Source organism: Natrix helvetica, assembly GCF_964273705.1.
Source record: "Natrix helvetica genome assembly, chromosome: 1".
Lineage (NCBI taxonomy): Eukaryota > Metazoa > Chordata > Lepidosauria > Squamata > Natricidae > Natrix > Natrix helvetica.
Window position 1 is genome coordinate 213,563,931 of NC_138548.1, and position 23,422 is coordinate 213,587,352.

The 23,422-nt window shown below is 41.6% G+C and overlaps 1 protein-coding gene across 3 annotated transcripts in view; it reads left to right on the forward strand.

Moving 5' to 3' along the window:
• ZNF385A (zinc finger protein 385A) overlaps window positions 1–23,422 on the forward strand; it is a 176,916-nt gene that overhangs the window by 51,985 nt on the left and 101,509 nt on the right. The window contains exon 2 of one of the 3 annotated variants that reach the window (XM_081935550.1): window positions 16,349–16,529. In XM_081935550.1, coding sequence (XP_081791676.1) covers window positions 16,398–16,529 — 132 coding nt within the window. In that variant the 5' untranslated portion in view covers window positions 16,349–16,397. Of the gene's footprint in view, window positions 1–16,344; window positions 16,530–23,422 lie in introns of all 3 variants that reach the window. The other 2 variants (XM_081935548.1, XM_081935549.1) reach the window with 2 other exon arrangements.

A 23,422-nucleotide genomic window follows, 5' to 3' on the forward strand; every position in this document is an offset into this window, starting at 1 on the left:
ATCCTCTAGCTCCCATTCTGGAATTTTGCCATTCTGCTGGTAGTTATAAGTGGATGGTAAGCCACATTAAGCCCTCACACTATCCTAGTCCTCCCAAACAATTATGCCAGGGTCAGGCCAGGCACGGCAAGGACACCAAGAGACTTTAGGGCAGCAGGTTTTCTATGCTGACTTGGAAGAAAGAATTGAGAAGGGTAATCAGGTGTTATTTTGAAGAGGCATGGTCTGGTTTTTTACCTGAAAACAAATTATTACAGGGGGAGATCGACTCTGCTTCTGGACGATGGGTCTTCAGATCCCTATGATTGGCTTCCTTCATTCTCTTTTATCGTAGTTCTGTTCAGCTCAGATAAAGACTGGATGTGTATATGTGAAATAGGGGAAGAAGGTAGATTTATACAGAGCTGAATTTTTTTATATTCAATTGAAAATGACCACAGGATGAGACTATTTTTAGACATAGAAAATGCTGAATTGAACCACCTCTCCAAATCTGGCTTTTTTTTAAAAAAATCTCTATTGTTGCTTGTTGTTTGGGGGTGTCAATGGAGGTGTTGCTAGGGGTGAGACATTCCCTTTGTCTCCCCACCCCACCCTGCAGAAAAGGCAGTAAGCCATTTTACTCACTAGCTTTCTAAGGACCCTAAATAGTGGCACCAGGTCAGCCATGAACCCAAAGTGAGAACAGTGTATTTTGCCCATAGTCGAGTGAGAATATGAGGAGATGGGGGAGGAGGAGGAAGAGGATGTCACTTGCTAGCCGTCAAAAGTAGCAGCAGCAGAACAAGCATGAGGAAGAAGATTTGATGACCTCTCTTCCCCTCGATCTCCCTCTATCAGGTCGCTTTCAGACACATATTACAATTTGGGTGGACATCTAAGTGACAGGCTTGTTCGTTCTCAGCCTTTGTTGTTGTTGTTTTTAAAAATCTTTCTTGTTCATTCTAATGTCTTTTAATGCACAGTCAGAATGACCTAGATATCGCTGTTCTCCAAAGGAATAGTTATTTCATGGCAATTTTGTGGGTTTTATGTTGTACTTTAATGCTGGCCGAGGATCAAAATAAAGATTGATTTTACCTGTCATCCTCTTTAATTTTGTTGGTATTGTGGGAAGGCAGCTTCAAATGTAGTAACACTCATCTATCTTCCCTCTTGTGCTTTTCTTCATTTATTCTCCCAAAGGCATACAAATATTTATATATACCTATCTACTACTTCTGTATACATTTCTTTATACAGGAATTTGTATTGACCCAGTGTCCTCTGAGAAGAAATATGATAAATATTTTAGATCATAATAAGCCAAATATGACTTGATTACCAAGAAACAAGTATGAGTAACTGACAATGTATAATTAGACATAGAAGAAATTTCAATGAGAATGAATTATAAAAAAATGAGGAAATATGAAGACTTTCAAATAAGGATTCAATGAATGTGGAAAAAAGAAAGGAGTTATGATGCCAATAGTGGCTGATATATTAGGTGTCATATCAAAAATCTGAAAAGCACTTTGACACAACAGAAATGGACAGAATCTCCACAGACTAATGGCAAAAAAATTGCAGGTACACATTACAATGATATCTTGAGGTATCTTGTCAAAATTTAGTCAGAACTATCTGGTAGACCATATAAATAACCTCATTAATAGTAATAATAGGAGAGAGCTTCCAGTGAGTCCCAATGATAAACCAATCTCCCTCAGGAATAGAGACACATTGCAGTTAAAAATGGCATTCAAATGCAGGTTTTGGGCTGTTGGAATCCCTCCAGAATAAGGAGAGATTGCAAGATTACCCATATGTACTCCAGACAGCTGTTTATGAGCAGACAGGAAGACCTGCATTTTTGCAGCTGGCTTATAATCAGCTGGGGCATGCTTATAGTCACTACTGTCATCTGTACAGACTCTAAGTTTGATTAAGGCTCATTTCTTAATCAATTTGGATTTAATTGTGTTCTTAAAGATTGAGAAGCTTTAGCTTGGGAAGTTTTCTTCAATCTGTTAAAAAAAGTTTAACTACAATTTTAAAGATTGGTATTAAACATTGTGAGGGGGAGGAATATATAGCAAAATATGACTAATGTTGGTTTTTAGAAAGATTTAAATGCATTAAGGGCTCAGATGGGTTTGATTTAAGACTTGATTAATTGAAAGAAAATGTTTATATTTCAATATAACTGATAAGATGACTTCGAAGGTAGTACATTAGAGGGCACCACATGGCAATTTTAAAGGAGAGTTTTGATAAATGGGCATAGGGCATTTAAAAATTATTTACCTTTACAAAAGAATCAGAGAGTGTTACTAAAGAGGATTACTGAGAGAGGAGACAAAGAGACTCTGAGAAAGCAAATGTTACCACTTATTTTTTGATGAGAAATACTTGGGAGAAAGAAGAATGAGTATAAAACTGGTTTATTTGATCAAGGCTAAACTAATGGGTTGCTATTTCTAATAATGTTCAATGTTTTTTTTTTACTGGGGCTGGCTGATGATGTCTTAAGGATTTTGTTTATTTGAAGAGAAAAATGAGTGGATATGTTTAAATAGAAATGTAAATATAAATATAAAAGGAAGGATTTGAATTGGATTTACTAGCTACAGTTTGTAATAGTTACAGCATGTTGTTATTTCTGATAATCCTTAATAGATGTACTGATTAAAATGAAGAAAAGAGGTTTTAGAGATAGATTTTTAGACAATGGGATGAGTTATGAAAATGAAAATATATTTGGTTTTACTTTAAGAAATAATGATAGATTGTTAATGTTGATTATACTTGCTGGAAATGAAGAGTGAGGTTGGTTTTCCTTCAAAAAGGAGGAAAACCAACTTTCTTCTCCCTTTTTTATTTTTCTGCTGTTTAATTTTTTTAAAGTATATATATAGTAAAGTATAGTATATATAGTATTATATATACTATGTAGATAGTATTAGTCTTATCTGTATAAACTTCCATAGAATTATTAGGGGGGAATTGTAGTAATAATTATGCTTCCAGTTTGTACTTTTAAAATTTTAGAAGAATCTGTTTTCTTTCGATATAGAAAGAGGAGCTGTCTGCTTACACAAAAGTATTCTTTACAACATTGCTCAAACTTTTTGTGTCCTTGAATTATGAGGAATGCAGAGATGGATGGATGGATGGATGGATGGATGGATGGATGGATGGATGGATGGATGGATGGAAGCACCATCCGTGAGACAGCCCTGACCTGCAAGCAGATTATGCCTTAGGCATTGCTCTCTCGGGACAATTCCTTCATGTATTAATCTGTCTTAACTGACGTCAGGAATCCTATTATTAAAGGTTTTGTTGCAAATGCCAGCCCTTTTCATCTGCAGAACACTGGAGTGTTGGTTAATATTACAAATAGGAGAACAACTAATGTACTCAATAAATGGAGTGCCTGATGGTGGTGGTGATGGTTGTGATGGTGGAGGTGGTGTTTTCCCTAAAGAGTGTGTGTGTGTGTGTGTGTGATGTGATGTGGTGTGATGTGATGTGAAATGCATGCATGCATGGTCTCAGTTATCACTGTGTTTGCTGGAAGGTGTGGTAGAATGGAATAAGAGCCTAGAGTGGGCAGGACAAGTCTGTAGAAATCGACCTGTCCTGTCATAATCTGCCCACTGATCTAGAAGGGACAGAAGTTGTTGTATGAGTGGAAGCAGCAGCATGACAAGAAAAAAAGGAAAAGCAACAACGTGGTTTTGCAAGGAGGCTCACATCTAGGTACAACTGAAATGTTTACTGTAATCCTTTTGACTCTCAGTTTCCCAAAAGACCCAGTGATGTAATTTTGCATGCTTTGCTTTCAGTAGTCAGGACAGCACAAGGAAATGTATGTCTTCTTAGGGAAGATTGCAGTTGGTCCAGAATGCGGCCGCGCAGGTGATTATGGGGAGTACTAAGTACTCCCATGTGACACCTCTCCTGCGCGAGCTGCACTGGCTTCCTGTGGTCTATCGGGTACGTTTCAAGGTCCTGATTACGATCTTTAAAGCGCTCCATGGCTCAGGACCTAGTTATCTGCGGGATCGTATTCTGCCCCATACATCCCTACGACCTATTCGCTCGCACAGAGAGGGACTTCTCCAGGTGCCGTCCGCCAGACAGTGCCATGGGGCGGCGCCTAGGAGCAGAGCCTTCTCTGTGGCGGGCCCAGCCCTGTGGAATGACCTCCCCCCAGATATTAGGACCACTACTGACCTCCGCTCCTTCCGTGTAAAGCTCAAGACCCACCTTTTCCAAATAGCTGGCCTGGCTCAACCATAACTTCATAACGCTCCTGATGGGTTTTTTAATTCAGTAATTTTATTTAATGGGATTTTAAATTGTGTTTTTTAATTGTCTTTCACTTATGAGTCTACCTCCTTCCATGCACATGTATATGTCTTTGTTTTTATGTATGTATGTTTGTCTTTATCTGTATTTTATCTGTTTTGATTGTACGCCGCCCCGAGTCCTTCGGGAGAGGGTTGCGGCTAATCAAATAAAATTATTATTATTATTATTAAGATGGTACAGAGGAAGTAGGACCTGATCTCCCGGGTTGTCAACTCAGTAGACTTAAGGCTCTTCTGTTGTGTAGTTTTTTCAGGCTGATTTGTGATTAAAAAAAACCTCTTGAGAACCCCGCTAATGTTGCAGATTAGTGAGGCCAATGCAGCTTGCAAAAAGCCCCCGCATGACCACAGGCACGAGACCAGTAGAGAGACAAAGAAATAGCTAACGTTCCTGATATTTATTGTTCACCTGCATTATTGCAGCTTACACCTGGTGGTCCTGTTTGGGATTCCAAGTATACTTTTCCCACCTAGAAATACTCTTGCTCCTTTAGAATCCTCATGAGGACTATCAGCTTGTGTCTACGTTTAAATAGGGAGGGGGAAGTGGTAAAAAACTTTGTTACCCTTTCTGTAGATTTTGAATGGATCCAGCATTCCAACTGCTTCAGCACAGCAGCTATTGAGTCAGGCAATCCATACCTTGCAGTGTTTTTGCTCTGTTTCTAGAACTTTGTGCCTAAAATTAGCAAGTCCGCTACAATTTCTTGGCAGTAGCAGAAAAGCACAAAATGGCACATGGTACTGGTTTTGTTTTAATGTTCCTTCATCAGGGGAAGCTGAATTATTTTGCTTTCTGAAGTGGAGAGCCAAAGCGTCACCTTCTCTGATCTAAAGTACATTATTTTGGCATCTCAGGCAGAAGGATCTCACAAACAGCAGTCCCCTTTTCTAATAGCGAAGACACCGTCGTCATCGATAGCAGCAGCAACAATAATTTCCTGTGTTTTCGTGGCTCCTCTGAGTCTACCACCTTGCTCTGCCCAGTAATTGAAGTGGCTCTCTCTCACACACACCTGTAGTGATTTGTGGTAATTTCTCATAATGAGTAGCAGTGGAGGCAGAGGAGGAAGAGAAGGAAAGGGGCCAATTCTCAGAAGGCAGCAGAGAGTGAGGAATGAACTGAGAGTTATTGAGGTGGCAGTGCTTGGAAGGAGAGATTCAGTGGAGTCAAGAACCCCAAAGCAATCTTTCCCAACCTTGGTAACTTTTAGGTGGACTTCAACTCCTAGAATTGGCTGGCTGGGGAATTCTCTGAGTTGAAGTCCACCCATCTTAAAGTTGGAAAGTTAGGGAACATTGCCATAGAGTATGACTTCTCTTTGCCAACTACACAGTCTTGGCGATTGCTCTAGTCCAGTGATGGCAAAACCTTTCAGCACCGAGTGCCGAAAAGGGAACGCATGCGCTCATCGCGGCCACAATGCAGAAGGGAAGCTGCCCAGGAGGCATGCGCATGCTGGGAAATGAACTTCCGGTTTCCGGTGTGCACATGCGTGCCGGCCAGCTGGTCTCCCAGTTTCTGGCATGCATGCGCACACAATGATCATCTGGCTGGCACTCATGCACACACGAAGGCCAGCTCATCATCGCATGCGCATGCGTGCCAGAAACCCAAAAGAGGAACAGGCAATGCCGCGTGTGCCAGGCGACATGGATTTGCATGCCATAGGTTCGCCATCATGGCTCTAGTCTAATATGTATGTGATATAACAACCAGCCAACAGCGTTTATACTTTTAATTGATTCACTGCCTGGCTTGTCATTAATATATTTTATGCATGTAAATAAATGTATGGCCTCTGCATGATTCCTTCTTCTCAAAAGAAGAGTTCACAGTTCAACAATGCTGTAACTGTGTGATGTTTAGCCAGCATCCTTCAATCAAAATATTTTAGTGGGTTAAACACAGTGCCTTTGACAAAGGAATTTTCTGAAATGCTTTTACTGTACACTATAAAGATGTTTCTTTCTGGCACTTGGAGGCCTCCTCCCTTCTTCACCTCACCTTTCTTTTGTTTTTTCATACCCAGCCCTCCTTTTTTTTCTTACCACTTTGCTATTCAGCAAGCTTTTTTATGGAACAGCTAGATATAGGTCCTGGCATGTCCACCTAAAGCCACATTGTCCACATCAGCATCATGACTGCAGCGAATGTTTACCTGCATATTTTGTCCAGCTGATGTTGATTCTTTGGAATTTTCATCTTTCATCCCACTTTGCTTCAGTTAAGCATCAATATTTCTTACGGTTTGGTGGACACAGTAATCTGGGACTGATATTTCTTTATTTATTTCTTTTTAAACTTCAGTTACAAACTTGGGTGAGAGGCAATCCAAGTTCCGACTCCAGAAAGATTAAATTCTGTAGCTGACTAAATTAACCCATGGAAATACATCTATCCTACCCTGCATCACTCATTTATTTTAACTGTCTGATCATCTTAAGAGAAAGGGATCTGGGCAGGTGTTAAGGACTAGTTCCTTATTATACAGTATACTCCTTATACTATCAAGTATATAATGGCAACCATAAGAGCTAGTAATTGGCTTTTTAAGGAACTGTAAAGTTCTTCCTCTCCATTCTTCAGCTTAACTTCCTTGTCAATTTCACTTCTTAATGAACCTGTTTTCCCCATTTGCTGTGGAGAATGGGAGAAAGGGCATACCCGTTTCGCCACCTTTTGCAGTCTTTTCCTTAGGAGCTGGATAACCAGCAATTACCAAAAAATAGTTACTTAGGCAAACAAAGAGAGAAAGAATACCCTTTTCCAGTAGCTGTCTGAAAACATCACCCACAGCTACTGCACATTATACTGAAGTCTCCCCCAGTCCCACAGACGAAATTAGGGGCACACCATGTGCTATTGGAAATAGGCTTTTTCGCTGGCATCAAATGTTGTGGTAGGCATCTATGTCTAGCCTGCTTTTTTCCTGATAGAAAAATGTCTTCTTCATAGATTATAGACACAGGTTTCATTTTCTTTTTCTGGTTTGGGAGTCTTGTTTGAAGAAAGACTGCATTTGTGGAACAGCAACCATTGAAGGCATGCGGGCATACTCTTTTTGAGTGCAAATTGTACCCCGCAGAAGGGGCTGTTTATTTAGATTCTTATTTAAAACCTAAAAATAATAATAAATAATAATAATACTTTAATTTATAGACCGCGCCCTTTCCTAGACAGGACTCGGGGCGGTGTACAGTCATATTAAAAACAATGTGGATACAAAAATATAGATATACATAGATAGACGGAGGAGGTAGGATATACACTGTACAATAATGGATTAAAATTCGAATAAAAAATTAAAAATTACCCTTAAAAACTACCCCAAAATAAGATGTTTGCCAGGAGGTTGAAAGTGGGACTATAAATCAGCTAGGCCAGCTAATTGGAACAGGTGGGTCTTAAGTTTCTGTCGGAAGGAGCGGAGGTCGGTAGTAATTCTGATATCGGGGGGGAGGTCATTCCAGAGGGTTGGGCCCATCACAGAGAAGGCTCTACTCCTGGGCGCCGCCCGTTGACACTGCTTAGTGGACGGCACCCGGAGGAGTCCCTCCCTTTGGGAGCGAATTGGTCGCAGGGATGTATGAGGTGAGATGCGATCCCGCAGTAAAAAATACTGTGGAATGGGGCAACTCGCTGCAGCCAACTCATTGCGGCCTACACACCACAGCTATCTTGCCACTGTCAATTTATCATGGCCAACTACCGTGTTTTCCTGAAAATATGACATGTCCTGATAATAAGGCTATGCCACATTTTTCAGGTGGGCAAAAATGTAGGCCCTTCCCCCGCTCCAGCCAGACAGAGCACCACTCACCAACCTAGTGGTATCCCGAAGGCACCAAGCCACAGGAACGGGGTGGGGTGGGGCAAAGGCTTGTGTTGTTTGGTGCCTTCAGGATACCACTAGGTCGGTGAGTGGTGCTGTGCCCAGCTGGAAATTTAATTAATTTATTAAATTTATAGACCGCCCCCTCTCCCCGAAGGGAAAGGGGGGTTGCCGAGTGGTTGCTCTCTTGCGAGCGGACTCCCGGAGAGCCGGGCACAGCTTCAGGGTCGAACAGCTATGTTGCGTTGTTGCAGATGAGCAGCCGCCTGGCAAACCCCCTTTCCAGCTGGGCACAATGCCATTCACTGACCTCAGGGTATCGCCAAGCCGCGGCTTAGTGCCTTCGGAATGCCCCTAGGTCAGTGAATGGGGCTCTGCCTGGCTGGAAAGGGGGGTTGCCGAGTGGCTGCTTGTGAGCGTGATCATCTCATGGCTGGTGCATTGCACTGCTGCGACAGCGCAAAACAGCCGTTTGCCCCTGAGGCTGTGCCTATCTCTTCGGGCACCCACTCGCAAGAGAGCAGCCACCCAGCAATCCCAAAACAATAAGCCCCCACCCTGATAATAAGTCCCAATCAATATTTTGGGGGTGAAAAGAAAATAAGACCCTGTCTTATTTTGGGGGAAACACGGTAGCTGCAGCCAATTCACCGCAGGACAATTCAGCAGTTCAATTATTTAAAATAATTAAAACATTAATTTAATTTGTGTCATTCACATTTCATTTTCTCCCTCCTTTGGCATCCTTTCTTTAAAGATTTTATTCCACCATTTCTTCAATATCAGTGCAACTCTTTCCCCATGGCAAGTTATCCCATGATGAATTGGCCTTGGCGAGTTGCCCAATGATGAGTTGGCTGCGTTGAGTTGGCCATGGCAAGTTGGCTGTGGCAACTTAGTTGTGGTGAATTGTCCTAGACTAAACAATGTTCCTTCGTTGTTTAGTTATTCAGTGTTTTTGTGGGCCATTCTAATAACAATTACAATATTATTTAAATGTACATAGTGATACCATCTTTAAAGACCTAATCTTTACATCTAGCTGTTACTTTTAGTATATTATATAAAAATATGTATAATAATATTCCCCCTTGATCTAGTTTCTACATCCATTGTAGCTCAGTAAAGCCAATCTTATATTAAACAGCATTATCTTCCTAACCATCATTTCTTGCCCACTTTATAATTCTTATTCATTTTTTGACTTTCCTTCCAAACTCCTCCTTTGGGCCTTTGTCTCTGTCTACATCTTTCCTATTTAACCCAAATATTTCTTCCATCTCTACTATCCTTTGCTGCCATACTTCCGGAGGATCTGCCCAAGCCCCTATCTTCTCTTCAAAAATATCTTTCTTTTTATCCAATCCCATTTTTTAAAAAGAATTTTATTGGTTTTTACAAATGTTTATAGGAAAGGGTAAATAGGTACAAGAAAATTTTGACAGCTACATCGTGCGAAAGGTAGAAATCCCCCCAAATCTCACAACTTTTACAGAAAAAAAGGAATCAAAAATTAAAAAATTAACATTGGCAGCTTTTTCTTTTGCATTATATCAACAATATGTTCAATCATCTTTTATGTCACTTCCAACAATTACATTATAACAACAATTGCAATAATGTTTCAAACACATTTTTGTGACCTGAGTCTTTTCACTATTGCTTCCTCCCCCCTGTCTTCTGGCAGAGCCATGGCCCCTCCCCCCCATATCTTGTGTACTGTCCCCTGTTCCTTCTAGAAAGGCACTGTATTTTTCAATGAAAGCCTCTGCCTCCACAACTGTATTAATTCTAATTCTAGTGCCCTCCCAGAAAATCACCATTCCTTCTGGCAATAACCATCTGAACCAAATTCCTTTATTATATAATTTATTTGATAAAGAGGAATATTTCTTCCTCTTATCTCTTACTTTCTTCAGAATTTGTTTAAGAATGGTTATTTCTTTGTCTTTATATTTTAATGGTCCCACCCTTTGAGCTCTTAAGACCTCATCTCTTGTAGTCTTTCTAAGAAATTTAACATGTATTTCCCTTGGAACATTGTGTGTTCTAGCGCAGTGCTCCCCAACCTTTTTATCACCGCGGACCGGTAAATGTTTGATAATTTTTCCGTGGGCCGCTTGTTTTGATTTAATAATTTTAATTTAATTGTATTTAAACAAAATAAAATACAGCTACACCAAAAAATGAATATAAAGTGATTTATTTTATTTAACTCACTAGAATGCCAAATCAATGAGAACCCTGAGCTTGTTTCTTTGCAACGAGATGGTTCCAGTGTTATATAATGTCAGTATCACTTAACAACGCTCCTGCTTAGCAACCAAAATGTTTGCTCAGGAATTCTGGCATTGAAGTGTGCAAGTCTTAAAGCTGTCAAGTTGCAAGACCCTTTGCACCCCTAACCCTTTAGGAAAAAAAAACCCAGGGTCTTCAAACCTGACAGCTTGAAGACTTGTGGACTTCAACTCCCAGAATTCTGAGAGTGATTGATGCCCTTGGTGGACTTCAATTCTCAGAATTCTGGGAGTTGAAGTCCACCAGTCTTAAGAGCCAATTTTGCAGATCCCTGGGCTTGTTTTGAAGTGCCCCTTTCCCTTTTTTATTTTTGACCTACACTGATTAAGGAGAATCCTGAAGTCACACAAGTCAGGCGGCAATGAACTGCGTTTAGCTGGAGCTGGCTGGAGACCGCGTGTGCGTGTCCACACCAAATACGCGACGCTGGCGCTGCGCGGCAGTTAGAAATTAGTGCGTGGCGTACTCTAGGCACGTGCGCGGCCGCGCGGCCCGGTGCCGATTGATCCACGGACCGGCACCGGTCCGCGGCCCAGGGGTTGGGGAACAAGGTTCTAGCGTATGCTGAATTGATCCTATAAATCAAATCAATATCCCACCATAGCTGTTGTTTATCTCTTTTAATATATTCTGCTAAAATTGTGGTCATGATCTCTTTAAGGTCTTCGTTTTCTGTCTCTGGTAGGTTTTGAAATCTAAGAAAAAAAGACATTATTTCAAATTCTATTTTTATCATATGATTTTCAAATTCTCTATTCCCCTTCTGGACAATCTTAACCTCCTCCCTCAGCCCAGTCATGTCTTCCTCCAGTACACCTATTCTCTGTTTATTTTGTGTTGCTTGTTGTTGCGTTTCTCTGAGTTGATCATTTAAGTCTGCCAGTTGTTTTTCAGTTCGTCTTGTCCCTTCATAATAGTTTGAAACATTTGGGCAACAGATAAATCCTTTGAACTCTCTTCAGTTGTTTTAGGTTGTAGAAATGAAGCCATTTGTATCTGTTGAGTAATCGGGCTAGACGTGGAAGATGTCGGGGCCGAGGCTGCCTTGCCAGGCGGTGGCTTTTTAGGACCCATGTTAAGTTCAGAGATAGCTGTAAGTCTTATACAGAAGAAATGGCGTCTGTGGAATGCACAGCTGGGAGAGATCGTGAGGCAAACAAGCCCAGAAGTGAAAGTTAGTCTTCCTATACAGCTCCAAGTCAAAAAAATAAGAATCAAATGTTCCAAATCCAAGGGGACCACATAAAAAGAGAGGCTCCAGGAGATCTCTAGGGTGTAGGGTAATATAAAGCCAGAAATCCTTTCAAAGGGGAAACTTCATTTGTAAAAGCAAAGAAGAAGGAGGAAGTTGGCCATCTTGGCTCCACCTTCACAGGGGATCAGAAAGCAACATACCCAAAGTTTCCAAAAAGTAGTTTAAAAGAATCAACTTAGCAGTCATCTCTTGCAATTGTTGCAAAAGTCATTCTCCCATTGCTTAGTGGAAGTGAAAGTTAACTTTTAACTCTCTCTCTCTCTCCTCCAAGAGGGAGAGATATTCCGAATGCCGCTTTTCCGAGGGGGGGTGGAAAATCCCCCCCTCCAAAGGATTGAATTCACAATTTAGGAAGGCTGCTGTTCATCAATTAGATAGATTTAAAAGAGATTGAGGGAAACCTCCCACCTCACCGCACTTCAGCTGTAGCATCTGGTTAATTGCTTCCTTCCAAGCTCTGTTCGGTGAAGGCACACAGCGACAGCAAACACCGCCATGCACCCCCCACGCTCCCCGGCTCCTAGGGCGAAGTTGGAGACCCCCCTGCGGCTACCGCCGATCCAAGGGGTCCCAACGAGACGGCCTATGGCAGGGAGCCCCTCCAAGGCCCCCTGTGCTCCTAATAGGAGCCCACTGAAGAGACAAGCAGCGGACACACAGGTCCGTCGCCTTCGGGGACTGGAAGTCGTCTCCCAATCCCATTTTTTGATCTCTTAATACATATTGTCCCTTATTTGATTTATGTCTTTATTGTCTTCCCCTTCTTCACTTCTTGTTTTATTTATTGATTTATCTGTTCTGTCTTTTCCTCTGGTCTTTCTATTATCTTCTCTATTTCCTATGTTTTATTCATTGTCCTTTGTTGAACATTTTCTGATTTCCCCACAATGTCATGCATTAAGTCTTTTATCTCCCTGTTGTTCTTTTTCAACATATCATAAGTACTTTGGAGCATCAACCCCATTTCTTTTTGAAATCTACTCATGTCCCCCTGATGCAACTTCTTGTCTTATTTTGATATGTCCAAATATTGCTCAATAGTCTGTCAGTAGTCTGTTACTGCCTCAAAGTCTCAATTGTCTATGACCTCAGAAAGCCAGCTTAGAAACCGTTTGCTCAATCCTAGAGTTGCTCCTCAGAGGAATGCAATAGTTATAGTTCTTTGTGTCCCACAGTTAGTCAATTAGCTCCATTCAGGTAATCCAGGAAGATTTCCAAATGTTTCCTTAAATTCAGTTTGTAAATTCAGTCCTAGATCCTGGCATTTAAAAAGTCGCTTCTTTAGATGTCTTTCATAATCTCACAGTTAAACTTCCAATAACCATGAGGTAGAAAGATATAGAAAAGTAGAGAACACAGTAGTATTCCAGGTGTTATTTATTTCCATTTATTTTTCTCTTTGTCTTATCAGTTTTTCCGAGGGTTGTAGAAGTTTAGTATATACCATTCATCAGTAGATGGTGCTTTTAGCTTAAATTTCCACATTGCACAAAGTCTGACAAATATTTATTTCAGTTCTCTGCAAATAATTAATATTCAGACAAATAATTCCAGCATTTTAAAATGCCTTACCAAAATATTGCAAATAAAGTTTAAAAATCCAATCATTCTATATTTTAAAGATTTTGCACTCTCCTTTAGTTCCTTTTCTTTCTGGTCTATAATTTTTCTCTCTGTAATTATTTGCCACTTTAACAAGCATTTCAGAGTCTCTTTTCCAGGGTTTATTTTTTTGGGGGGTTAGGTTCTAGGTAAAAAAAGAATCACCTCACCCAGTTCCAATCACTGTTCATCTATACTACTCCAGCACATTCTTTGTTTTTCGGCTGCCCCAGCTTCACAGCAGCCATAATGGCTGCCTCTTCTCTTCGTCATTGGATGGGAAGGAATCCCTGGGTCCAGTTGGAGAGTTGCCACTCTCTGCGACCTGCAGGGTGCTCCCTCCTTTCTTCATCACCCCTACAGGGTGACTTTAGCCCCTTGGGAGCCCCTCCAATGAGGAGGATTTGGCTTGAGTTCGCAGAGGCCGATTCTTTGCTTCTGATCTTGCCGCAATGTCAAATCAGAAGTCTTCTTTTTGCAGGGAACAAACCAGCATATTACTAGTAAGACTGCACTCTTTGTGTCAAAGAGTTTCCAAGAGGATGGAATACTTAGATCAGCTTGGGCTTAACTGTAGAGATGACATCTCACTATGAAACATGTCCTATTGTTTTCTTTATATCCACTTGTATATTTGAATTAGTTTAATATTTTTGATATGGCCAATGAAGTTCTATTATTCTAGTCAATAGACAGTTTTCTCCAAAGCCTAGACTTAACTTATATAGTGCTGAGGGTTTGGTGATGCAGCTTTTTAGGCAATTTTGATTTCTGGGATCAAAGCAGGCACCCATAAAACCAGAATCACAAGGCTATTTTTGAGCAATGTCTCCGTGGAGCCTCATGAGTCACACATTGACATGATAAGGACTATGCTCCAAAACCCAGATATGATTAAGGCACACAGTGCATGTCTGGAAGCCTGAGGGTGCCATTCCCATGTTTATTCTTCTCTCAGTAGGTTAGCATTTATGCATTTGTACATTTACTTCTTTCCTCTGGGATTTGCTCACTGATGTATGTACATTTTTGTAATATTTCTTAAAATTCTCACTTTTGCCTTTTGCCTTACATATGTACTGTATTTTCCGGAGTATAAGACACACCATTTTTCTTCAAAAAAGAACTGAAAATCTGGGGGCGTCTTATACATCAAATACAGCATTTTTTTGCCTCCCGAAGCCCCGTCCCCTTCACCAAAATGGCCGTGCCTAGCCTTATGGAGGCTTTCAGACAGCTCCTGGGGGCTGGGGAGGGCAGAAATTAGCAAAAAGGGCCATTTCCCACCCCCCCCCCAGGCCGCAGCAGCACTCTATAAGCCTCCATAAGGCTATGCATGCAATTTTTTTGGTCAAAAAAACAGCCCGTTTTCGCAACAAATGGTCTGGGCTTTTTGCTCTTTTTGCCCCCCCCCCATCCCTCCAGGAGCACTCTGCAAGCCCCCTCCCCCCCCCCCAAGGCTATTCATGCCTTTTATTTGAAAAAGAAACGGGCCAGTTTTTGCAAAAAACTTTTTTTTCCCTTTCGGAAAGCTTTTTACTTAGAGTGATTGATGAGAATTAGATTGATCAAGTGCTGTGCCAGCAGAAACAAGTCTTAGGTTGTCAGCGATTTCCTTCTCCAGCCCATGGATAAATACACCTGGAAACATCTACCTACCTACCTACTCTCTCCCTACCTACCTACTGTATTTCTCTCTGTCTCTCTGTCTCTGTCTCTGTCTCTGTCTCTCTCTCTCTCTCTCTCTCTCTCTCTCTCTGTCTCTCTCTCTCTCTCTCTCCCTCTCCCTCTCTTGTTCTACCTACCTACCTACCTACCTACTCTCTCTCTCTCCCTACCTACCTACTATATTTCTCTCTCCCAACCCTCTCTCTCCCTCTATCTACCTACCTACTTTTTTAAAAAATTTGCCTCTTCAAAACCTTGGTGCGTTTTATACTCCGAAAAATACGGTAGTAATTAAAGTGGTGGTATCAGTGGTGGTGGTTGATCCTGGAGCTTGATCACATGCAGTTTGTATTCAGAAACAGAATGCCAATCCTTGTTGAGTCATAAAGCCCACTCAGATCAGTTGCTGTCTTTTGAGTGAACCCTCACTGAAGTTTTTGTGAAACTCAATGGACTCATATCTTCTAGGCACTGAATGAAGAGAAGTAGCAAATCCTCTTGCTTTCTCCAACTGTGTACCCCATATTCATGGACTGAAAATTTTCACTGCTCTTCAGGCACACTGGCCTTTGTGCGCCAGTTCCACTTTTCCCCACTGTGATCATATGGCCTAGGAAGACATTCAAATCCTACACAGTTAACATGTGCATTTAAAAACTACCCTGTTTTCCCGAAAATAAGACCTCCCCGGATAATAATCCCAATCGGGCTTTTAAGCGCATGAGCTAAATTAAGCCCTCCCAAAAAACTAAGCCCTCCCCAAAAATATTGCAACACAGAAACAGCCAGGAGGTGATCATGCTCGCCACCTCCTACACCTCAAAAATAATAAGACCTCCCCGAAAATAAGGCCAAGTGCTTATTTCGGGTGACAAAAGAAAATAAGACCCTGTCTTATTTTGGGGGAAACACGGTAAGTGACTTCAAAATATTTTGCATTTTATTCAGTTAAATGCCACTAACTTCAGTTTGGTAATTTGAATAAGTGTTTAATATAAAATATCCAAACAATGAAAACAAATTTTGTGGTTGTGTACAGGGAACAATGGACAAATCAACTCCCCAAAGTGATCATAATACTGAATTCAACATGGTTTTCTAACTGCAGATCTGAAATTTTGAGGAGCTGAGATGGAGTTTGCAGGGGTCAGTTTGAAATGTTTATTACTTTCGGAAATTGTTCCATCATGTTGCAGATGACAACAATTCAAATCCGTATTCAACCCCATATCCTGATCTCTTGTTCTTTGCACCTCACCTGCCTTCCAAACTCCCCTACTGGAGGACAACCTGCTTATGCTTTTCTTTGTCTCTCTTTGCCTAGGCAGCCTGAGCCGGGCAGGCCCAATTCCTGCAATCCTGCGCCCGCCACCAGCCATGATGCAGCCACCCCTGGATCTCAAACCCTTCCTCTCGTTCCCCATGGAGGCGCAGCCAGCCGTGGGTCTCTTTCCAGGTTTCAACACGGTAAGGCCGTGGCTGCTTCCATCCCAGGAGGTGCAGGCTCGGGTAGGACTGTTTGTATAACTCCTCCTACTCTTCTCCTTCTCTTTCTCTGTCCCCACCCGGGTGGTCTGGATACCTGGCCCCCTGGGAATGCCAGGTGAGGAACCCAGAGTCTGTCATCTGTGGGTGGGTTGGTGTTCCAAAGAGATTCCTTAGCCCTGGCATTCTTAACGCAACCATCTCAGCTCCTGGTTCATTTGCCATTCTTAAGCTGGTGCCTCTAGCTATGCTTGCAAGAAATCATATGAATTACAGTCTGCTTCCTGCCCATCTACCCTGTTTTCCTGAAAATAAGACTTCCCCGGATAATAAGCCTAATTGGGCTTTTGAGCACATGCGCTAAAATAATCCTTCCCCTGAAAATAAGCCCCCCCGAAAATATTGCAACACAGCAGCAGCCATGAAGTGACCATGCTCGCCTCTCCTGCACCTCAAAAATAATAAGATCTCCCTGAAAATAAGGCCAAGCGCTTATTTCAGGGGTCAAAGGAAATTAAGATCCAGTCTTATTTTGGGGGGAAACACGGTAGGCAAACCCTCATTTGGATGCTTCATTGCATGCTTCTGTCAGCTGACTCAAGGATGCTTCACCCATTTTATCAGGATAGCAACTGCTTTCTGAAAGTATTGTTCCTGCAGTCCAGCACAGATCTCTCTGCTCTCAGAGGGTTGAGATTTTTTTCCTATTTAGATCAGAGGTGGGCTATGAGTAACCCTCAACATTTGCATTGCGACTCTTGTCATCCTTCCCTATTGGGTGTGCTAGTGAGGTCTGTGTGAAATCGGCACTCGGAAATATCTGAAGGGGTTCTCCAGCCTTATTTAGGGCTTACTGGCTCTTCAGACCCTGGTGGAGAATGCAGTCTTGCTTGCCACACCAGGAAAGAATGAATTGCTGGTGGACAAAACCAATTGGTGGTGAATGTTGGACCACCTCAAAGCAAACTTAGCATATGCAGGTTTTGGAGATTAGCTGCGGAGCTTGAGTGCCTCTGATATCTTCAGCCCATACATATTGACAGCTACTTATCCTATAATCAGTCCATGGTGCTTCTGAATCACTACAGCATTAGAACCAAAAAGACACAGCTAGAATTTGCTGCCGCATAGAGAGGTTTCATTGCATAAGAATATTAATTAGCGATTCCATGCTCAGATCTCTGGAGGAAGAAGGGACATTTGGGCAGGATTTGAGATTTGAGATGGGATAGGTCTAATCAAGGAAACACTCTCCAGAAGTGCTGGAGTATGGTTCCCATCAACCTGACCAACACATTAATTGGCCAACATATTAAGTGAGTTGATGGAACTTGTAGTCCAACACATTTGAAAGTCACCACCTTGGAGATCACTTGTTTGATTTATTTGGTTGTGTTGGAGTGCCCTCTGCTGGTGACAGTAATAAACTTGTTGGCACTGTATAATTGCAAAAAAAAAAAAACCAAATGAAGAAGATCCTCTGGTGACTTGGAGCCTTTCCTCACTTCTATTTAACCATGGCACAAAATGTGCCCTTAGCAGCGTCTATTTTCTGCCGGGTCCACATGATGTTACCTGTCGCTATGCGAATCTGGCATTTCCCCCCATTGACTTCGCTTGACAGAAACCAGCTGTGAAGTTTACGTGATTGGCAAATGCCAATCGCGTAACCCCAAGATGCTGCCTCCGCTGAAAAAACATGCTAGTTACCAAGCATCTGAATTTTGTTCATGTGACTGTAGGGATGTTGCGACAGATGGGTCATAAGTGATTTTTCTCACTGTCGTAACTTTGAACAGTCGCTAAATACATGGTTGCAAGTCAAGATCTACCTTTATTTGTCTTTGTCTACCAGATTTGTGTGTGTGTTTGTGTGTGTGCTTCAAATTCTGCCTAATTTCTCTTGAATTCTAGGCAATCTCCCCATCCAAATGCTAAGCAGGGCTGTTCCTCCTTAGCTGCCAGTTCACTACTGCATCTTGCTGAGGTAATTCCTGTATCAAAACAAGAAAAGTCTCCTTTAAGGCAGGCCTGTTTCTTTGTGAATCCATGGACACATCTTGGTTATTTTCTTAAAAACCATACCAGGTGTCATCCTTCTTTTGGATGGGCCCCAATATGGCCTACAGCCCTGACATTTCTGGTGGTCTCCCATCCATGTGTGGTTTGGCACAATTTAACTGAAGTGCGGGGACACGGTGGCTCAGTGGCTAAGACGCTGAGCTTGTAGATCAGAAAGATTGGCAGTTCGGTGGTTTAAATCCCTAGTACCACGTAACGAAGTGAGCTTACTTGTCCCAGCTTCTGCCAACCTAGCAGTTTGAAAGCATGTAAAAATCCAAGTAGAAAAATAGGGACCGCCTTTGGTGGGAAGGTAACAGCATTCTGTGTGCCTTCGGCGTTTAGTCATGCCGGCCACATGTCCACGGAGACGTCTTCGAATAGTGCTGGCTCTTCCGCTTTAAAACGGAGATGAGCACCACTCCCTAGAGTCGGGAACGACTAGCACATATGTGTGATGGGAACCTTTATCTTTACCTTACTAACTGAAGTGCTGTAACCTCATTGAGCAATTCCTAATTTTGTACCAGATTATTATATGACCAGCTGGATACTATTCTGTGTGCATAATTTTTATTAAAAACTTTTAAACAAGAAGATAAAAATTTAACACAAGCTAATATAGAGTAAAGAGAAAGAAAGAAAGAAAACGAAGGAAATCAAAGGAAAAGCAAACAGTGCAAGAAAAGAAAAAAAGTTGATGAAAATTAGAAAAGAAAGAAAAAATATAAAGAAATGGCTTTTGGTATTCTTCCCAGCAATTATAGTACAATTGTATTTTAACCCCTATCCGTAAAGTTGTTGTGATGCTCTTCTTTCGATAACCTATCCTGTGTTATCATCAAAAACATTTTTTTTATTTTTACGCAAAAGGTCCCTAAGAGGCTTCTAATCGGCATGTAATTATAAATAAGGTCTTTTCTCTAATCAAAGAAGTCGATTTATCTATTTCAGCAAAATCCATCAACTTCACCAGCTATTCATCAATAGTGGGTAGTGTTGGATCTTTCCATTTCTGTGCAGATCGTTGCTGTGATCATACATTGAGCCTCTATAGACCAGGGGTGTCCAAACTTGGCAACTTTAAGACTAGTTGAAGTCCACAAGTCTTAAAGTTGCCAAGTTTGGACACCCCTGGTCTATAGACATTCATCTTTTCATGTTGTCCACATTTCCAATATACATTGCTGCAAATTAAAAGCTCTTTGCCTAAACCCCACATTCCTCCATGGAGCAGTGACACCCCCACCCCACAAACACACAACCAAGTTGGGGGTGAATTCCTGTCTACCTTTCCCTTTGGCTGCTCAGTTCGTACTTTGAGCACAGAGAAACAAGACCGTTCAGAGTCTCCTGACTGATGGTGATTATTTTTACCAGATTATTATGTGACCAGCTGGACACTGTTCAAGAGGAGCTGGGTGAAGCTGGACTTTACACAGTTAATCCCTTGGCCCTAATCCCTGTGTCATTTTCTTCTTCTGCTGCTGCTGTTGCTACTGCTGCTATTGCTCATGGAATGTTAGTTGGTAATAATTTGGCCCATGGTGTTTTGTTCCCCCCCCCCCCGCCGGCCCTCAAATGGCATTAATGGCATCTCTGTCTCTGTCTCTCTCTCTGTCTCTGTCTCTCTCTCTGTCTCTCTCTCTCTCACACCCCCTCCTTCCCTCTCTCCATCCCTTTTCCTTCCTCTCTCCCTCCCTCTCTTCCCCACCCTCTTTCCCCCTCTGCCCCTCTCTTTTTCCCTCTCTCTCCCCCCTCTCTCTCCCTCCCTTTCTCTCCCTCCCTCTTCCTTCCTCTCTCCCTCCCTCTCTTCCCCTCCCTCCCTCTTTCCCCCTCCACCCCTCTCTGTCTCCTCCTCTCTGTCTCCCTCCCTCCCTCCCTCTCTTCCTCTCCCTCCCTCCCGATCTCTTCCTCTCCCTCCCTCCCCCTTTGTCCTTCTCTCTATCCCATCTCTCCCTTCCTCTCCCTCCCCCTCTCTCTTCTCTCTCTCCTTTTCCAGTAGCAGATAGATGTTCATCTCTCTGCAGTAACACGTGTCGCTTCCCTCACTCATGAATATGCGCCTCACATCTGGGATATATAGAGTGACTGTTCATTTGTTTAATACGTTGGGGAGGCCTTGGGGGCTCCTTCAGAAATTCTCAGTTGATAAGAGCCACTTGGGGATGTCTCGACTATGGGGGTGGCATTTCAATGAAGAGCTGTGTACGTGTGTGCATATATATATATATTCACTCCTGAGAGTGGAATTAACTTGCCTCTGACAATCCTGGAGTGAAATTTGCCTGTCTCTTGGCATTCTGAATTTGAGTGGCTGAGATTCTGCAGATAATTGCATCAGTGTTGGTAAAACCACTTTTCATCTGCTTGTCTCTTTGCTCCTTCTTCTCCTCCTCAAAGGAGGGAATCTTCTGCCTATGGAAAAAATATTAGAAAATATATTACCTAAATAGATAACTATCTATCATCTATCTATCATCTATCTATCTATCTATCTATCTATCTATCTATCTATCTATCTATCTATCTATCTATCTATCTATCTATCTATCTATCATCTATCTATCTATCTATCATCTATCTATCTATCTATCTATCTATCTATCTATCTATCTATCATCTATCTATCTATCTATCATCTATCTATCTATCTATCTATCTATCTATCATCTATCTATCTATCTATCTATCTATCTATCTATCTATCATCTATCTATCTATCCATTGTCGCCCAGAGTTTATGGGGAGGGGGAGCGTATTAAATTTGATGGGTAGTGGAATAATTTGCTGTTTTCCCACTTTCCTAAGCCATCTTTCTTTCAAAGTGACTGTTACTCCTTGGGGGCAGGATAAGAGAGACAAATGTCTGCATTTCCTTCCTTGCCAGCTTAAGGGCAGAGGATTGATTTAGACTGGATAAAACCCAGATGTTCTGTCCATTCCTCCCCCCCTAACAACAGCATTATAGCAAGAGTAATATTGTCAGAAGACTGATTAACACAAGTTTCATGTGTGTGTGTGTGCGCACACACTTTGTGCAGTTCGGTGTTGATTTGCAGTTTAAAACCTAAATGACTTTATTACTTTATAAGTAACTCAAGGCGGCAAACATATGTAACACTCCTTTCTGCTCCTAGTTTCTCTACTACAACAACCCTATGAGGTGGGTGGGGCAGAGAGTGAGTGGCAGGCCTTAAGTCATCCAGCTAGCTTTCATGCTTAAGGCAACACTAGAACTCAGAGTCTCCTAGTTTTCTAGACCACAGATTAGCCATAATACCAAACTGGGTCGCCAGAGTATTATTTTCCAGAAAGTATGACTCTCCAGAGTAATAATATCAGGAAATTGATAGTTTTCTATTCTAGCATCGTGTTTCTTTTTTGGGCTTGTCTGGGAGCTGAATTTGCCTTGTTCCAGGGAGTACCAATCTACACAAACTTTGTCAGAGTGTATTCATGAACTGGAAAAGAGCTTAGCAACAAGGTCAGCCAATGGGAGCTGAAACACTTTGGGCCTGGGCGTGGCTTAGCTCTATAGCTCTGAGTCTGTGCTAGAACTAAAACTAGTCTGAGCTCTGAACTGAAATCAATCTCTCCTCTCTACCGTGTTGGAAGAACCACTCTTGGTATTGTATATATGTCTCATGTGTTATTATGTATATAAAGAGAAGTTAATGAATCCTGCTGCATCAGTTACCTATGTGTGCTTTCTGGATTTGATTTCTGCAACAAACTCTTGACAAACTTCATTGGTCTTTGTCTAAAAAAAATTTTTTTCTAACACTTTCTTGACTGTTCCCAAAATGTGCCAAGCTGATTAAGCAAATAATTGACATGAAGCAGATAGTTGCCAGTCTTAGATGTGGTAGAATTCCATGTTCTCATCTATTAAATCTCTTTCCTCTCCACAATGCAACTGGAAGATAGCAGCTTTTTCCTCTTCGGCTCTATAAAGTCTAGGCATAGACTTAACTATATATTCTGGTTTGTAATCTTCATTGAGATGTTAGCTAAGAAAAAACACATTAACCTAGTAAAATAAGTCAAAGTCATCTCCTAAGGACATGGGAGGAGGAAGAGAGTCTACAGTCAGAAGCAACTTAGACGTCCAGAGGATAGCAATAGCACTTAGATTTACATACTGCTTCATAGTGCTCTTACAGCCCTCTCTAAGCAGTTAACAGAGTCAGTCTATTGCCCCCAACAATCTGGGTCCTCATTTTACTGACCTTGGAAGGATGGAAGGCTGAGTCAACCCTGAGCCGGTGAGAATCAAACTGCCAAACTGCAGCTAGGAGTCAGCAGAAGTAGCCTGCTGTACTGCACTCTCACCACTGCATCACTGTGGCTCTGTAGTAGGATCCTCTGTAATTGCACAGAAATTGCACTCCAAATAGAAATTGAAGTGGAAGTGATCTGAATCAGAGACAGCACCTTTTTACAGCCAGGGGTTGACCTTGGCTCACTCCAAAAATTAAACAAGGCCAGAAAAATAGGTGATGTGCCAAGAGAAAAATTAAATTTAATAGAAAACAATGTAATATCATCAATAGTATTACTCCCCATATTTTAAAAACATATTATATACATTATTATATACTCCTCGTGTATTTAATTAAATGCTAATTTGATTCAAAATAATGTAATATTACTAGCTTCCTATTTTTAATATATTATATACAATATTTTTTCCCATGTATTTAATAATGTTCTCCTTTGTTCACAATTTAAAAATGACAATTTTGCATTATTTCTGATCTGGCTGTTCTCAAGGCATTGGGAGTTCTTTATAGCCATGGGGCCTTTTTTAAATTATCCCCAAATAATAACATTATCCATCATTACCTGGAATT